Genomic DNA, 20,028 nt, shown 5'->3' with positions numbered 1-20,028 from the left:
ATTTCTCCATACCCTTTGTTTCTCTTCATTATTTTCTGAAATTAGTAGTAACAATAGCAGCAGCAGCAGCAGCATTAGCATCAGCAGTAATAGTAGTCGTAGTAGTAGCAGTCATAGCAGTAGTCGAAGTCATAGTCGTAGTTGTAGTAGTAGTAGTCATAGTAGTCGTCATAGTAGTAGCAGTAGTCGTAGTAGTAGAAGTATTAGCAGTAGAAGTAACAGTAGTAGAAGTAGTAGTAGTAGTAGTTGTAGTAGTAGTAGTAGTAGTAGTACTGTAGTAGTAAGTGTGTTAGTAGTAGTAGTAGTAGTAGTAGTATAGTAGTAGTAGTAGTAGTGTAGTAGTAGTAGTAGTAGTAGTAGTAGTAGTAGTAGTAGTGTAGTAGTAGCAGTAGTAGTAGTAGTAGTAGTAGTTGTAGTAGTAGTGTAGTATAGGTGTAGTAGTTTAGTAGTATGTAGTAGTATAGTAGTGTAGTGTGTAGTAGATAGTGGTAGTAGTACATAATTGTAGTAGTAGCAGCTGCCGCTCCAGTTGCATTTGACATTTTCCACTTATAGTCATAGCGAAAAAGTATGTTTAAAAGAAGATAAAGAAAATTAAAAGATAAAGGATCTGCACTTTTAAGCACCCAAGAAAGAGGGGAAAAATCAGGAGCTAGTGTCTTATTTGCGACCGACAGTCCCACCAAGATAATACAACTGATGATTAAATCTATTTCCCTTTCAGCAAAAAGCAGGGCCCAGATGAAACCAATGATTGGTCTCATTCCAAAGCAAGAACATAAATCCATATGGAACAGACAAATTATATAATAGTGATCACAACAGTCTTGTTTATTTATAAGGATTTTAAGGCACTTACAACATATTCAGGTCATTTAAGCGCCAGTAAAAAGGGAAAACAATCGGAAAGTAAAAATCTAGGTTACAATCAAAAGCAAAAATAAGACAAAGGGGAATGGTACAAATACGGAATATATGTAGATTCCAAGAGCATAGGGGCCATCAATGTACTTAGTCTGAGATCAACTTAAAGTCTCATCCAGCCACAAGTACCGGATCTGACTAAGGGGAACACACTCAGATGCTTACATTATACATTCAAATCAACAAATATAATAAAACATAACAGAGAGGTGCTTTACAACGAAAAATATATCATCTCCCAAAACTATTCCTAAACATTTGACTGTTTCCCTCCCAGCCAAGGACCTCGCCTAGGGAAAGGCCAAAACCAAGTAATCTCATTCCAAGACAAAGACAGAAAAGCAAGTTGAAAAAGAGATATAGGGGGATAGAAGACACATTAAGTGACCTCCCTGCCCACTATGGGAGGTAAGGAACCCCAACCAATCACAGCAGTCTGGTAAGACTGCAACATATTGGCTAGACTTTGAGTAAGTAGCTTACCGTATTAGGTAAGAACTGCAACTATAAAAGGCACCCAACAATATATAGAGCGAAAAAACAAACAAACTGCAAATTCATCCAAATTATTTTTATACACACTTTTTATTACAAACTAATATACATATCTACATAATATGCAAGGGGTCCCCATAGCTCAGTTGATAGGGCACTCATTTCACACGATAAGGACCAGGATCGATCCAACGTGCAGTCGATTTTTTTTTTCTGACCCCCTGTCCACCCAGCAGTGATGGGGTAGCTGGGTCTGTTAGATCTGGTGGAATGTACTTTGCGATAAACTAGCATCCTATCAAAAGGATAGCAAGCAATTGCTATTGTCTGTTCCACGCTATAGAAACTGGGACAAACTCCAGCTCCATGGGCCTCATGGCTCTGAAAGATTACACAACATGCATGAAGTCATCAAGTGAATCGTTCAGCACAGATACTGTGTCCATTCTCCTCGTATTCATATTTGCTGACGCACATGGAGGGAAACATAGGGTCAGAGGCCAGGTCGCATCCACCTTGCCAGGCATAAGTTATTGGACTGTGAAAAAAAAAAAAGATTATTATTATTATTATTATCATTATTATTATTATTATTATTATTATTATTATTATTATTATTATTATTATTATTATTATTATTATTATTATTATTATTATTAATTAGGAAAACAAATCATGAGGTACTGAAAATGTCAATGGTGGTGGAAACAGTAGAACCTCTTTCATGAGAAAATATCAATTCCCAAATAAATCACAATTATAATAATAATAATAATAATAATAATAATAATAATAATAATAATAATAATAATAATAATAATAATAATAATAATATGTGGTCTTGTGGTATGACACTCGCATTCGGATCGGAAGGTCCTGGGTTCGAGCCTCACGTTTGGCGCATAGTTGAGTCCTTGTAAAAGGCTCTTTACTCACATTCTCTCACTGTACTCAGGTGTAAAATGAGTACCTGGCCGTTAACAGCATTGTCTTTGTCCGAAAAATTATATATCGCCTAACAGGCGTCTTGTCCTGTCCTACATGTTAAATGTTGCTGTTAACCAGGGACCCCTTGTAAAGCGCTTTAGCACATTTAGTGGATATTGCCCTATATAAAGCTCAATTTTTAATAATAATAATAATAATAATAATAATAATAATAATAATAATAATAATAATAATAATAATAATAATAATAATAATAATAATAATAAAAATAATAATAATAATAATAACTGTAACAATAACAACAAGAAAGGAAGAAAGAAAAGTTACTATCTTACTTTTTCGGTGTTGACACACTGATGTCGTAGTCATCGTCTGACATACTTCTAACATCAGAATACCTGAGAAGAAAAAAATGAAAACAATTTATTTCCCACTCACAGGAAGTCTGGTGATTGCAACTTGCCATTTTATTTCGCTGCTCTCCAATTATCAATAAACTGCAATATCATATCTTATTCCCCATTACAATTGGTAAACTCTCCAACAACACTGAAAAGCACTGTATCAAACAAGATGCAAGAAGGATTGCTGCTTCCTCTGATGCAAATGTTTTAGAAACAACAAAATTTCCTTCAATAACCAATTCCAACTGACAACAGTCGTTCCAAATATTCCGATCTATTTAGTCTTAATCCCCATCTAATGTGTTCGGTAGCACTCTGGAAGGAATGTTTGACACAAGATATTATAAATATTCAACAAATGAATTTTGTTGAGCACCTGCTGAAATGACACACACACAAAAAAAAAAGATTGATTATTTCCTTCGATAACCTATTCCTACTCACAACGAACCTTCCAAATATTAAAATCTGTCTAGTGCTAATCTCCAGTTAATGTGTTCAATAGCACTCTCTAGATGAAATGTTGGACATGAGATATTGTAAATTCATTTACTACCATACCGCCAAAGAACTAAAACGAGTCATCTTAATGCACAAAACCATCAAGACCCAAAATAGCAGTATGTTTGGACTATCATAAAATATAATCTAGATTTAAAGCATGTTCTGTTCCTTGTTTAAATTGGCCCTTCAAAAAATGTATAATCCTGGTACATGCAAGGGTCATTACATTACAGATAAACAGTGCAATTAAAAAAAATTTAAACTCTTTTCTCAAATTACCAAATAGGGACAGTCGATTTTATTAGGACAGTTAGCCGCTATGTATTACATTTTCAATGATAGAATTTTTTTTTTAAATATATTAATTTTTAAAATACACAAAACAAAAAACTTACAATCTTTCTTCAAAGCCTGGCAACAAGACATTTCCCCCTGATAATATAACGTTGTTCAGTAGGTGAGGAGCCAGTTCTAATGAGAAATTGTAACAAAAATAAAATAAATAAATAAATGGATCAAGTTTAATGTCCTCAAGATAATATATTTTCTTATAATTTGGCTTAATTTAATTTTTATAATGGGAGGACGCGATAACTGAACAAACATGAATGCATTATTGTGAGACTAGCATCAGATCCAGAGTTTCGAAATAAAATAAATAATAAAAATAAATAAAATTCCCTTTATTCATCCCATAGGGGAAATTTGTCTCTTGGGTCTATTCCAAAGGAAGACTGGAATAATCCAGGCATCAGCCGCAGTGCAGCGCCGCAAATTGAGCTAGGGCGAGGTGACTTGCTCAAGGACACGCAGCGTAGCAGCGGGTGATCGAATTCAGTACCTTTCGGGTTCAAAGCAAAGACCGTACCGCTGAGCCATGCTTCCCCATGAGCAATTGTTAATGTTTAGTGGTAGAAACCTTGATGGACTCTGGCCTCAGGAAATAGGAAAAATTCAGGGATAAAGCTAGTGATTGAAATGTCAATTCAGAAAGACTAAATATTCAGTAGACTAAATAAGCCACAAACACAAAAAATAAATAAATAAATTAAATAAAAATTTTAAAAACAAAAAAAGCTGGAAGGGGGAGGGGGGAGGGAGAGAGAGAGAAAGAGAGTGAAAGAGAGAGAATAGACTGCACTGTGAACTGAGCCGTTCAAATGGATTTCTTTCATACTTTTTTTTTAATCTTTCCATTTCTGAATTTTCTCCATACCTATTAAAAAAAGCATAATGTCAATACTTTACCATCTTCAACCAAAGAAGTACAGTGCATGATAGCTTCACTCAATCCCATTTCTTGGATGCCAACATCTGATGGGTGAAACAACAGTTCGGGTATCGCAAACCGTTCATTATTCATACGTATCATCTGAAATGTAGAGGGGAAAAAATAAAATAACGTAATCATTTTGGATTTATTTTATTGTAACTGTATAGAACTGTAACTGTATAAAATAACGTAATCACTTTGGATTTATTTTATTGTAACTGTATAGAGTTCGACAAATGGATGATGCCAAGTCTGCAAAGATAGATCATCATCAAGCCCTACTGCAACCTCCTCGTGGTGTCGAACGGTAACAGGTCAAGCTGGCCAACTGCAGAGGGCGACAAGAATAGGCAATGGCAAACCATTCTTGTAACTTTGCCGAGTTAACTGCATGAATAAGTCCAAAAAGTTAAACGGTGACAGCGTAAAGGGGAGCATGTTTTCACGGAAGACTGCTGCCTCGCTTGGTTGGGAGCGTGATGTTCGTCAGGTCACACCGAACCGTCAGCCAATTACTAGGCGAAATAAATTTAACAAATGTGACAAAACCAAAATTGGGACATGGAATGTCAGGACCTGTGCCCAAAAAGGAAAACTAAACAACATTCTAAAAGAAATGAAACGGCTCCAAATAAATATTCTTGGCCTGGCAGAGATGAGATGGAAAGAGCAGGGAACCATGTCAAAACAAGAAAACAACACGACATATAAGATCATATGGAGTGGTGGAACCTCTTTCCAAAAAGGAGTAGGGATGATCTTAGACCAAAAATCAACCAAATTTTACAAAGGGCACGTAGCAATCTCAGACAGAGTTTTGCTGGTTAAGCTAAGAGGACCTGTAGTTGACACCAATATTATTCAAGTTTATGCACCAACAGAAGAGGCGACAGATGCAGATATGACAGAGTTTTACCATTCACTAGACAAAGCAAAACGAATGTGTAAATCACAAGAAGTCCTTATGGTAATGGGGGACCTAAATGCTAAGATTGGCAGAGGCAGAGATGGTGACATAATCGGACCACATGGACTCGGAGACAGAAATGAACGAGGAAACATCTGGGCAGATTGGTGTAGAACAAATAAATTAATGATTTCAAACACCTGGTTTCAACAACACCCAAGAAGAACCTGGACATGGCAATCACCAGGGGACAGAGCAAGGAACCAGATAGACTTTATAGCAGTATCATCAAGATTCAGAAATGGCATATTAAATTGCAAAACCTATCCAGGCGCCGATGTAGACAGTGACCATGTCCCAGTTGTTTGTACAGTAAGGATAAAGTTTAAAGCTATTCAGAGAACAACTGGTAGAATAAAGAGGGATTACAGGTTATGCAAAGACAATGGCATACAAACAAAAATGAGAGAAGAATTTGAAAATGCACTCATGATACAAAGCCAAAGTGAACCTGATAACGAAAAATGTGAAAAACAATTTGATATATTCCAAAAGTGTGTCAAAGCAACTGCAGAAAAGCATTTACCAATAGCTCAAATAAACAGCAAAAAGGAATGGATGACAAATGAAATTCTAAACCTATTTGAAGAAAGACAAAAATGCAACAGAGGGTCTGCAGAATACCAAACATTGAACAACCACATTAAATCCAAATGCATCGAGGCACACGAGAACTATCTAGACTGGAAATGCTGCGAAATCGAAAGAGAATACAAACCCAACCCCCAACAAGCTCACCAAAGAATAAAAGAACTATCAGGGAAAAGGAAAAGCAAAGCAGCAGGAAGTTGTATCCAAAACAAACAAGGGAACTGCTATTTGAAGAACAACATATAGAAAGCCGATGGGTAGAATACATAGGCGAACTGTACAATGATCCAAATAGAAATGAACCACCACTGAAATTCAAAGAACCATTAAGCGGACCAAACATCACCAAAAGTGAAATTGAACATGCCATGGAACGAATGAGGGATGGTAAAGCAACAGGCCCTGATGAAATATCTGTAGAGGTATTAAAAAGCCTAGGAGATCTAGCAATTGATGAACTTCACATATTATTCAACAATATATACAATACTGGGAAAATTCCAGAAGATCTCTGTAACTCTATTTTCATAGCAATACCAAAGAAAGCAGGTGCAGTCAGATGCGAAAATTTTAGAACTATAAGTTTAATAAGCCACATCAACAAAATACTGTTGCGTATAATTATCAACAGGCTAAGGAATAAGATTAACCCCGAAATCGCAGAAGAACAATATGGATTCCAACCTGACAGAGGGACAAGGAACGCAATATACCTCCTCCGTGTTTTAAGTGAAAGAGCTATACAGGTTCAGACCCCACTATACCTCTGTTTTGTCGACTACAAAAAAGCTTTTGATAGAGTACGCCACGAAGAAATACTAAAACAACTGCACTCCATTGGCGCTGATGAGAAAGACCTCAGACTCATGCAAACATTATACTACACCCAGCAGGCATCTATCAAAATCGGAAACTCTACAGGAAATTCCATTCCTATTAAGAAAGGAGTCCGTCAAGGGTGTGTTGCCTCACCAGATCTGTTTAATCTATACCAAGAAACAATCATGAGGGGCATAAATAATATGGAGGGAATAAAAGTAGGAGGTCACAACATAAATAATATAAGATACGCAGACGATACGGTACTCATTGCAACATCAGAAATCCAACTTCAAAAGATTGTTGACAAAGTGGTAGTAGATAGTGAAGCCAAGGGAATGGAAGTGAATATCACCAAAACGGAATGCATGGTAATACAGAAAAACCCCGAAAACAACAACACCTGCAATATAACGATTCACGGCGAGCAACTTACCAACGTAGAAAGTTTTAAATTAAATACCTAGGTTCAATAGTGACAACAGATGGAAGATGTAACCGAGACATACGAGCAAGAATAACTCAAGCCAAACAGGCCTTCATGGACCTGGGAAACATTTTGAAAAACAAACAGATGTCGTTCGGGATTAGATTCCGAGTCTTGAAGTGCTACGTGTGGCCAATCTTGTTATACGGATGCGAAAGCTGGACTACAAATGCAGAAACACAAAAGAACATTGAAGCTTTTGAAATGTGGTGCTTGAGAAGGATGCAGAGAATATCGTATACTGCACACAAAACGAACGAAGAAGTGCTAAAACAAACATACCAACAAAGGAAACTAATGCCCTTAATAGTGGATCGACAACTATCCTTTTTCGGACACATAGTAAGGAAAGATAAGAATGAATACCTGGCAAGTTGTGGAAAAATACCTGGTAAACGCGCCCGGGGAGACAAAGAAAAACACTCATAGACCAACTGAAGGGCTTCACCAACCTAACAATCCAAGAGCTGTTTGAAAAAGCAAGAGACAGGGAGGAATGGAGAGAGATAATTCATGCAGTATCCGAAGCCTGGACCAGGCATGGAACCTAGAAGAAGAGAACTGTATAGAATTTCTTTTTACAAATAATATCAATAGATTCATTCAACCCTGACACAGGACAGAAACCTCACCATGAGGGATATAGATTATAACAATACTATGCTCCATGAATCCAACAAAACCTTGATTTCAACGAAAACTTAAAAAGATATCCCCGGTTTGGTTTTTTCTCTTCTATTTAACACAACTTAAACCACCTCGTATATATATATTATATATATATATATATCATATATATATTTATATATATATAATTATAGATATTATATTATATATATATATTTACAGTTGACTATGTAAAGAGTTTGAATTATGCGAAATTTTGAACCTGAAAAAAAAAATTCATGTAAGAAAATACTGCTTAACTAGATATTTGCCTTATTTTGTTGAACTGTGAAGACACGTAACAGACGTCTTCCTTTTAGCTGGTTTAATCACATAAGTTTCATCCATCACCATCTGAACATTGCATATGGGAGTTTATATAAGTGATTAAAATAGTTATTCTTCCTATCGACATTTTTATTCTTACATGTGTTTTCAATTTCAGAGCATTTCGAAACAAATCGAATTTTTCAAGGGTTAGAAAGTGGCATTCCATCCAATTTTTATCATATTTATGAGCATACATCAGTTGGGAATGAGAAAGTCAGTTATATATGCAAAAAGTGCTATAATCGATTATAACTGCCTCTAAAACTACAAAACGATACGAGGCAACAATGTACTATTTATTGCCTCACCAAATGACCTGCAAACAACACCGATCATGAGACTCTTTCGTTCATATTTTTGAACAAATAAAACATTTTCACAACAAGAATGTATATCTTCATTTCAAGGAAGCATGCGCAATTTTTAAATTCCTTCTCTAAAATTTTTGATTTAAAAATCTTGATTAGAAAGGACATATCCAAATTTGGGACAAAAGGAACCCCCCAATATATTTTTATCGTGCGATGAATATAATTTTGTTTTAAAACCTATAAGAAATGGACTTCCTTGAGATGATTTGAAAGCACTTTACACCAAGTTGACACTGGAAATTATAAATACACACAAAATAAAAATAAAAAAAAATTTTTTAATATTATCTTAATTACCCAAAAAAATTAAACACAAAAAAAATTAAAATTACAAATTTTATTTCACTTTAACTTATTAAAATTGAGAGAAACAATGATGTTGATATTTTTTTGTAATTTTTGTAAAAAAAATTTCCCTACTTTAGATTTTCGTTCTTTACATAATGGTGCTTTGAAAAATAGATCTCAATTTTTTAAATTGTGGACGTCTTTTTGATGGGTTTAAATAGAAGGTTTGGGGTTTTTTAACATGAATTTTATAGCCCAAAGGCAGAACATACTGGATATAAACACCCTTGGGGACAAATTACGAAAACAAAAAAAACTTTCAAATTTAAAATAAAGAACTATTGAAAAGAAAACGGGGGCCCCAAAACAGCTCATTTGGGGAAAGGGGCCACTTCTTCACAAAAAAAAAAGGGATTTGAGATAAATTCCGGGGTGAAAAGTCAAAGTTTATTTTTTTCGACCCCGGGCCTTTCACCCAGAAATGTTTTGGGTAGCGGGGTCTTTTAAAAGATCTGGTATAAAGTACTTTTTTTAAGACTAGTCTCCTATTCCTAAGGGCAGAAAGGGGCAATTGTGAGGTTCTTTTTCTCACTATAGAAAAAAGATAAAATTTTTGCCTTTAAAGGGAAACTGATTGTTTTTAAAAGAATATGAAGAACTACCAATGTTAAATTCCAAAAGTGTGTCAAAGCAACTGCAGAAAAGCATTTACCAATAGCTCAAATAAACAGCAAAAAGGAATGGATGACAAATGAAATTCTAAACCTATTTGAAGAAAGACAAAAATGCAACAGAGGGTCTGCAGAATACCAAACATTGAACAACCACATTAAATCCAAATGCATCGAGGCACACGAGAACTATCTAGACTGGAAATGCTGCGAAATCGAAAGAGAATACAAACCCAACCCCCAACAAGCTCACCAAAGAATAAAAGAACTATCAGGGAAAAGGAAAAGCAAAGCAGCAGGAAGTTGTATCCAAAACAAACAAGGGAACTGCTATTTGAAGAACAACATATAGAAAGCCGATGGGTAGAATACATAGGCGAACTGTACAATGATCCAAATAGAAATGAACCACCACTGAAATTCAAAGAACCATTAAGCGGACCAAACATCACCAAAAGTGAAATTGAACATGCCATGGAACGAATGAGGGATGGTAAAGCAACAGGCCCTGATGAAATATCTGTAGAGGTATTAAAAAGCCTAGGAGATCTAGCAATTGATGAACTTCACATATTATTCAACAATATATACAATACTGGGAAAATTCCAGAAGATCTCTGTAACTCTATTTTCATAGCAATACCAAAGAAAGCAGGTGCAGTCAGATGCGAAAATTTTAGAACTATAAGTTTAATAAGCCACATCAACAAAATACTGTTGCGTATAATTATCAACAGGCTAAGGAATAAGATTAACCCCGAAATCGCAGAAGAACAATATGGATTCCAACCTGACAGAGGGACAAGGAACGCAATATACCTCCTCCGTGTTTTAAGTGAAAGAGCTATACAGGTTCAGACCCCACTATACCTCTGTTTTGTCGACTACAAAAAAGCTTTTGATAGAGTACGCCACGAAGAAATACTAAAACAACTGCACTCCATTGGCGCTGATGAGAAAGACCTCAGACTCATGCAAACATTATACTACACCCAGCAGGCATCTATCAAAATCGGAAACTCTACAGGAAATTCCATTCCTATTAAGAAAGGAGTCCGTCAAGGGTGTGTTGCCTCACCAGATCTGTTTAATCTATACCAAGAAACAATCATGAGGGGCATAAATAATATGGAGGGAATAAAAGTAGGAGGTCACAACATAAATAATATAAGATACGCAGACGATACGGTACTCATTGCAACATCAGAAATCCAACTTCAAAAGATTGTTGACAAAGTGGTAGTAGATAGTGAAGCCAAGGGAATGGAAGTGAATATCACCAAAACGGAATGCATGGTAATACAGAAAAACCCCGAAAACAACAACACCTGCAATATAACGATTCACGGCGAGCAACTTACCAACGTAGAAAGTTTTAAATTAAATACCTAGGTTCAATAGTGACAACAGATGGAAGATGTAACCGAGACATACGAGCAAGAATAACTCAAGCCAAACAGGCCTTCATGGACCTGGGAAACATTTTGAAAAACAAACAGATGTCGTTCGGGATTAGATTCCGAGTCTTGAAGTGCTACGTGTGGCCAATCTTGTTATACGGATGCGAAAGCTGGACTACAAATGCAGAAACACAAAAGAACATTGAAGCTTTTGAAATGTGGTGCTTGAGAAGGATGCAGAGAATATCGTATACTGCACACAAAACGAACGAAGAAGTGCTAAAACAAACATACCAACAAAGGAAACTAATGCCCTTAATAGTGGATCGACAACTATCCTTTTTCGGACACATAGTAAGGAAAGATAAGAATGAATACCTGGCAAGTTGTGGAAAAATACCTGGTAAACGCGCCCGGGGGAGACAAAGAAAAACACTCATAGACCAACTGAAGGGCTTCACCAACCTAACAATCCAAGAGCTGTTTGAAAAAGCAAGAGACAGGGAGGAATGGAGAGAGATAATTCATGCAGTATCCGAAGCCTGGACCAGGCATGGAACCTAGAAGAAGAAGAACTGTATAGAATTTCTTTTTACAAATAATATCAATAGATTCATTCAACCCTGACACAGGACAGAAACCTCACCATGAGGGATATAGATTATAACAATACTATGCTCCATCAATCCAACAAAACCTTGATTTCAACGAAAACTTAAAAAGATATCCCTGGTTTGGTTTTTTTCTCTTCTATTTAACACGACTTAAGCCACCTCATATAAATACACACACTTTGGCTACAACAATGCAATTAGATCAATTATTATGAATAAATATTACCACCATCAGCCTAATAATTATACAGAACATACCAATTCATTACAGAATTAAAAACTAAAGCAACTAGACTACCGATTATGCAAATAGCAAAAGTATTCTCACCTGCTCCTCTCCCTTGTTTTTGCTTGGTGAGTCATCTTGAGACCTTACATATCCCCTCTTAATGTGGGTGTAATCTGGCAGGATGTAGTCTCTACAAATCGTGTTCTCTGGACCTTTAAGCCTGCAAAATAAGTTCATAGGTCAAAGTGGTACTAAGCTGCTAAAATTGTGATACACTGTATGTACCAGTATTAAAGAGATTGCAATTCCTTGGAAAGGGTATATTAAACTATGAACATATTGACTACACACAGCATTGACACCTATTTTTATTTATTTATTTTGTCCACATCCTCAATTTAAACATATCTGTGATCATCCTTTTATTTTTTTTAAAAAACATACTAATATATATATATATATATATATATATATATATATATATATATATATATATATATATATATATATATATATATATATATATATATATATATATATATATATATATATATATATATATATATATATATATAAATATTTACAGTTGACAATGTAAAGCGTTTGAATTATGCAGAAATTTTGAACCTGGAACACAATTATGTAAGAAATACTGCTTACCTAGCTATTGCCATATCTTTGTTGAACTGTGAAGACACGTAACAGACGTCTTCCTTTAGCTGGTTTATCACATAAGTTTCATCCATCACCATCAGTTGCCTAGGAGAGTTTATATAAGTAGATTAAAATGGTATTCTTTATTAACATTTTTTTTTCTTACAAGTTTATTCAATTTCAGAGCATTTCTAAACAAATCGAATTTCAAGGGGTTAGAAAGTTGCATCAATCCAATTTTTATCCCTATTTATGAGATACATCAGTTGGGAATGAGAAAGTCAGTTATATATGCAAAGTGCTAATAATCGATTATTGCCTCTAAAACTACAAAACGATACATGTATAAAGATAGGCAACAATGTACTTTATATTGCTCACCAAAAGACTTGCAAACCAACAACTATCATGAGACTTCTTTCTTTCATATTTTGACCCAAAATAAAACATTTTCAAACAAGAATGTATATCTTCATTTAAAGAACCATGGCGCAATTTTTAAATTCCTTCTCCTCTAAAATTTTGATTTAAAAATCTGATTAGAAAGGAAATATCCAAATTTGGACAAAAGTGAACCCCCCAAAAATATTTTTTCGTGATGAATATATTTTGTTTTACAAACCTATAAGAAATGACTTCCTTGAGATGATTTGTAAGCACTTTACCACCAACGTTGACACTGAAATTATAAATACACACAAAATAAACACTAAAAAATTAATTATCTAATTTTAGTTTCACATAACTTATTATAATGAGAGAAACAATGATGTTGATATATTTTGTAATTTTTGTACATAAATTACTACATTAGATTTTCGTTCTTGATACATAGTGGTGCATGACAAATAGATCATCAATCTTTTATTGTGGACGTCATTTGGTAGGTGATATAGCAGGTGCTGGTTTAACATGATTTTATAGTCCAGCAGAACATACTTATATAAACACCCTTGTGACAAATTGACGAAAACAACAAAAGCAAGTCTATTTAAATAAAGAACTATTGAAAAGAAGAACTGGGGTCCCAACAGCTCAGTTGGTAGAGCACTTGCTTCACAAGCAAAGGAAGTGAGATCAATCCTGGGTGTAGTCAAGATTTATTTTTTTCTGACCCCCCTGTTCACCCGGCAATGATTGGGTAGCTGGGTCTGTTAGATCTGGTATAAAGTACTTTGTGATAGACTAGTCTCCTATCCTAAGGGCAGTAAGCAATTGTGATGGTTCGTTTCTCACTATAGAAACCAGATCAAATTTGGCTTTAAGGACCTGATGGCTCTGAAAGAATATGAAGAACTACCAATGTTGATCATGAGATGTGTTCTACTATACTTAAAACAGCTTTTTAGTCCTTTTACAGACCAACTCTCAACGAAAAATACATGCAAATAAACAATACTCACCGTATAATGGCATCTTTGATGGGTTTATTCTTAAGGAAAGGGATGATGTGTGAGAAAGAATATCCTGAATCGATGACAAGAGTTCCAAACAAACTGCCACTAGTCTCTCTGTCCTTCTGATGTTTGTAGCAAGACAGGGTTGGAGCTAATTAAAAAATAAAAGTATGGTAATTCATAACTCTATGAATTGTATGGAAGAATATATTTAGGTGAAATGCATTTCACTTAGTAATACAGCTGTCATCACGTTTCTGCACGCCAGATCTCTGCATGGAGATAAAAAATATAAAGTGAGTAGATGTGACTCATATATAAGGGAACAACACAGATTATTGTTTTACGACCAGTGTAAATTAATATGTTGAGTCAAAACTCAAAATTGAGTAGACTGTCGCGTGTCATTAACGCAATTGGCTGAGGTGCAGGGCCTTAAAGTCAGCAAGGATTGTCTCCCTTCACATATTGGATTACTGCACGATCGGATAACTGCACGCTTTTTAGCTCTTCCAAGTACAGTGCAGAAAAACGATGACCACTGTGTTTTGTGTTGTTCCCTTATATATGAGTCACATCTACTCACTTTATATTTTTTATCTCCATTTTACTGGCTCATTTAGGCACCTCTAGCTTCAGATCTCTGCATGTATCCCATTACTGCAAGCTATTCCTTGAGTGACAGAATTTTTTTCTATGTAATATGTCTCCTTAACTGCATGCTCTGCTTCAACCCATCCGATATTTTTACAACCAGTGTAAACCAATGGCAATGGAAACGCACTATCACAGATCATAATTTGCCGGGGACATGCAATAGTGCCATAACGTTGTTACGAAGGCTAATTACATGTTAATACACAGTGAATTTCATCATTCGCCACACCATACAAGGTGTCATAATCCATTGGTGAGGAGTTTACACCACTCAGCTATGACATTGTGTCTCCTTATGGAATGAGTCTTCACAAATGCACGTCCCTTGTCAACAATGTCAACAATCTTTCCCATCAGATTATTGTTTTACGACCAGTGTAAATTAATATGTTGAGTCAAAACTCAAAATTGAGTAGATTGTCGCGTGTCATTAACGCAATTGGCTGAGGTGCAGGGCCTTAAAGTCAGCAAGGATTGTCTCCCTTCACGTATTGGATTACTGCACGATCGGATAACTGCACGCTTTTTAGCTCTTCCAAGTACAGTGCAGAAAAACGATGACCACTGTATAACATAGACAGGATAAAAAGAAATGCAGACCACCAATGACAATTGTTCAAACACATAAAATAGATTGTTTTTATGTTTGCTTTTAAGGGTTTTACGGTGCTTGCAACACATTTTGGTTATATCAGCGCCAGTAAAAAGGAAGAAAATGGGTAAAAAGTTATAGAATTACAATTAAAGCACCCAAGAAAAAGTAAGACAAAGGGGAACTGGGAACAAATAGGGATCAAATGTAGATTCCATGAGCATACCATCAATGTACGTAGTTTGAGGTCACCAATAAGTCTCATCTGGACACAAGCACGGTCCCCACTAAGAGGAATACACTCAAATGCTTACATTATAAATTCAAAATAACAAATATAATAATACATAACAGAGAGATGATTTACAAGGAAAAAAATATCATCTCCCGAAACAATAACTATGCATTTGACTGTTTCCCTCCCAAATAGGACTCCGGCCAGGGTCAGGACAAAACCAAGTAGTCTCATTCCAAGACAAAACAGAAAGCATGTTGGAAAACAGATATAAAGGGATAAAAGACACAGTATGTACCCCCCTGCCCACTATGGGAGGTCAGGAACCCCACCCAGTAAAATAGATTCAGCCGAAGACCTCTCTCAAAGATCTATGGCAGAAGCCTGTGAAAGGTGGACTGGTCTCACACAGAGGATAGAAGAAGCAGCTGAGGTACCCCAATCATTTGACTAGGAGGCAAAAGGCGCTTGCTAAGTCAAGTTAGTCATATAACATAAGATGTGGAACTATCAAAGATAAAAAAAATAATCATACACCACCATCTTCATGTATTTGTTTTAAATTGTACATAAATATCTAAATAAGTATGTTTATAGTTGTCACCAGATACTGTTGCTGCCAAGTACAGACGTTTACCAAGAGCTATAGTGTATACAGAAGCCAAGCAAAAGAAGTTGTGTTTATTTAATTTGCCCATTGATCACTGCCACTCATCTAATTTCACATTAAAAGTAGTCCTTCAGAGTCATTAGGCCCAAAGAGCTGGAGTTTATTTCAGTTTCTATAGTGTGAAACGGACAATAGCAATTGCTTGCTACCTTTTGGATAGGACACTAGTCTATCCCAAAGTACTTTCTGCCAGATCTAACAGACCCAGCTACCCAATCACTGCTGATGGACAGGGGGTCAGAAAAAATATCGACTGCACCCTGGATCGATCTCGGTCCCTTTGCTCTACCAACTGAGCTATCTGGACCCCCAATTTCACATATAATAATAAGAAAAAAAGTTAAAAATCTTCAGTGAAAGTTATGAAGTATTTTGGAAAAATTTGGTTATAAAGTTACTGGGCATGAAAATCGGTGGAGTGTTTTTTGCTCTTCTAATTATGCATAGTCCAATTTAATGAAATATTGATTGCTAATTTAGTGTGAATGGGATAGAGGAATAAAAACCACTAACATTTAGGACTTTCTATTTACAAAATTCATGAAAAAAGTATGTTTTAGAGTAGCTAATGTAGCATTTTAAAACATATTTTTAAGGCCTTTTGTTTTACCTTGTGTCCTATATAATGCTTGAAACTGAAACTCTTCAAATATGACTTCATTTATAGATTCACTGCAAGAGGGGAAATTGAAGTAAGGTTCAGTAACAAGGGCAGTGGTTTCGTTGAAATCAACCTATAAAAATGAAAAAAAAAATCAGAGCGAAAAAAAAAAAGTTGTTAATCATCTGAAAATAGAACAGGAAATAAGTCTACATTAACCAATACAATACTCGTTGGATTTTAGCATGCTCTCAGGAGAATCCAAAAAGCATGCTAGAATCCGAGCATGCCGAAATCTGATGCTTGTGGCAGAAAAGAAGGTAAATAATGTGATCAGCCAGTTCCAGCATGTCGTATTGCAAAGCGAACTGAAATTCGGCATGCTAGAATCCAGCAAGTAATGTATTCCTATTAGTCTAGACTAAATCAATATTCACATTTTTTATACACTACACCATTTAACTTATAATCAAGGTTTGCAATGTATAGACAATTTTAGGTCACGTACTATGTGTTCCTCATATCAAAAAATAAAATAGATAATTACAAAATAATCTCATAAAATAACGGACTAATTATAGTTTGAGGTGACCATGAAAAATGTTTTCAGCATCAAAGTAAACAGCTGAATGAAAATACTAAGCACAAAACTCACTTGGCAAACATCTTTACTGAACATATGATCCCAAACTTGTTTTTCAATTTCCCAATTGACAAGGAAGCCCTGCGAGAATTTAATGAAAAAAAGTTAAAACAAAATATATACAACATAAATAACAAAGCTTAAGCATCTTGGTGTAATTAAGACTTATTTAAATACTAACATAACGCTGTTGGTAAAGAAAATGGACTGATAAATATGGACATTAATTCATATTTAGACAAACATAGGACCTAAACTAAATGAGCATTATAATATATAAATCATTATTCAACCATTCAATCAATGTAATGTTACCATCAAATCACACTAGCCTCATAAACCATCGATGTTTGCCATCTAAAACCCACTAAATTTCTAAAAATTCAAATCACAATATACGCTTATATCAGTTTATGTTTTACAAAATTGTTTTTAAACCCTGTTATCTCAGTACAGTAGTGAGTAAAAATCAAGAATCAAACCTTTTGAAATGGCAAAAGATAATATAAACTGGACAGATCCTTGCAGTCATCAATCTGGTCACCAATGAAGATTCTCGTCCTCACATTCTTGGCTTTAGTGACACAATTTGGAATGATTCTGTGCAATTATAATTTTTTTAAATTTTTAATTAGTTATATGGCAACTTTTAACAACTTCGTGGCAACTTTTGGACAAAATAAAAATGGCAACAAATGCAGATGCTAGATACTAATATTAAAAATATAAACCAGCAATGCAGTAACAGTGCCAAAAACTGCCTACTTCTAAATTGGCCTAAATTTATTGGAGAAAAAGTCGTTCTCCTGCACAAACCCCACTTTCCCAATTATGGCAAGTTATTGGCTTGGAGGAAGCAGGTAAATCACAAAACATCTCTAAAAAACTGATTAAAAGAGAGAAATAAAAATAGAATCAAAAGCAACAGGGTGAAAAATTTAATTTATTTAAAATTCCATCCATCTACATCTGCCATATAATGTTGACCTTCATTGTGAAGATTTTGAAATGTGACTCGACTATACGAGTAAGATTTCACTTTTGAACATGTAATGACAAAAATAAATAAGCAGACGAATCTATAATAATATTTGAAAAGGACATGAATAGATGGCTTTGCTGAATGATGATATCATGATGTGAAGTGCGAGATGAGGGTGTGTGAAGATTTCTAACTTTGGAGTTGATGTGAAGTCTGTTCCAGTCTGCAATTGTTCTAGGCAAAAATTAGAATTTCTGGCAGTTTGTGCAGCCAGGGTGGGAATGAAACTATCTGTTTGGTTTGTTCTAGTGAAACATGGGCTGCCTGCAAAACTCCTTCAACAAGATTTCTACATTTAAAGTAATACTGTAGTTTCCTGTGGTATATCTAGCAGCTTATATTTGGATTATTTCTAATTCTTAAAATTTGTGATTTCGTGTAGGAGCCCCAAACAGTGCAGGCATATTCGATCTTGGGCCTCACTAAATGCTGTGTATGCTCTCTCTTTCAGTGCAATTGATTTTACTTTAAAGTAAGGAAGCATTAGAGTTTTGTTTGCTTTAATGGTTATATTTGTAAAGTGCTCTCATCCAAATTCAGATGGGATTTAATAATAACCCCTAAGTATTTGGCAGAATTCATGTGCTAAAGAACATCTGCTTAGGTTGAATTAAACCAATCAAAGCGCAAGATCAATAATGCGTTTAAAAAATGGGATGTGTCTAAGGAGATCAAAGTCTTGGGCCATTCTGGCCAGGGAGACCAAGATTTTGGCTTCCCGTAATTTCAGTTATGAAACTGTTTCTTTCTGATAAAGAGGCAAGTTATTTTCTTCTAGTTATTTATTACGCCTATTTATTAAGTGATTGTTTGTTTGTTTCTTGCTAATCTTGTTTTTTTTTTTTTAAAGCTTTGTAATGATATTATATATTTTTAAGTTAAAAAAGCAAAAAACTAAAACGAGAACAGCAAAAAAAAACAAACAAGTAATAAATAAACATAAAGAAACAGTTCCATAAACGAAAATGCGGTTTTACGCTGGGAAGCCAAAATCTTGGTCTCCCTAGTCCCTATCAAAAACTGGCCAATTTGGCTAGGAGTAGGCGTTGGAGGGAGACCAAGATTTGTTTTGGTCTCCCTAGCCTCTTGCCCAAAAAAATGTATCATGAGTTAGTATAGTTAGGCTACCACCCCTCGACATTTTGTTTGGAGTATGGGTATCTTTTTAACTTTTATTGATATTTTATTAACATTATTTATTTATTTTCTTTTCAGGGGGTATAGACCCTAGACGTCTAGTATAAAATTCTATCCCCAGTCCAGACTGGGATTGGGATGGGTTTTTTATCCTGTGCCTGTAGACGTCTAGTTTTCCTACTTGCTTTGTCTGGTCCAAAAAATGTTAGAAAAACAGTTCACGCGCTAATGCATGACAGTATTATGCTAAAGATGACCAAGTGCCTAAGCATTATATTTTGATTCAATATACTTTGGCTCAGAATAGGTTGAGAGTCCAACTTTAGCAGTACAGGCTCCATTGTCGAGCACAAGAGTCGCCATTCTTAGGTGTTTAGTTAGCCGCCGGGTGACCAAATGTTTCCATTTGATTGTGCATT

At 35.2% G+C, this 20,028-nt stretch overlaps 1 protein-coding gene across 1 annotated transcript; it reads right to left on the bottom strand.

The window, feature by feature from the left end:
- Positions 1 to 1,490: 1,490 nt before the first annotated feature.
- Positions 1,491 to 20,011, bottom strand: LOC144967301 (actin-related protein 6-like). Its single transcript, XM_078904360.1, has 12 exons — positions 19,902 to 20,011; positions 17,913 to 18,030; positions 17,443 to 17,511; positions 16,797 to 16,920; positions 14,039 to 14,183; positions 13,258 to 13,314; positions 12,642 to 12,740; positions 12,081 to 12,201; positions 4,524 to 4,647; positions 3,671 to 3,746; positions 2,703 to 2,765; positions 1,491 to 1,957 (listed from the first exon to the last, which is right to left on the bottom strand). The coding sequence occupies exons 1-12, from the start codon at positions 19,970 to 19,972 to the stop codon at positions 1,831 to 1,833; spliced, it is 1,194 nt and encodes a 397-aa protein (XP_078760486.1). The 5' UTR covers positions 19,973 to 20,011; the 3' UTR covers positions 1,491 to 1,830.
- Between the last annotated feature and the right edge of the window lie 17 nt (positions 20,012 to 20,028).

The sequence above is a fragment of the Berghia stephanieae genome, chromosome 3 (genome assembly GCF_034508935.2).
Source record: "Berghia stephanieae isolate SIO BIC M18660-M18661 chromosome 3, UCSD_Bste_1.3, whole genome shotgun sequence".
NCBI lineage: Eukaryota > Metazoa > Mollusca > Gastropoda > Nudibranchia > Aeolidiidae > Berghia > Berghia stephanieae.
The sequence above is the reverse complement of the archived record's forward strand: the minus strand, read 5'-3'. Positions and strand labels throughout refer to the sequence as shown.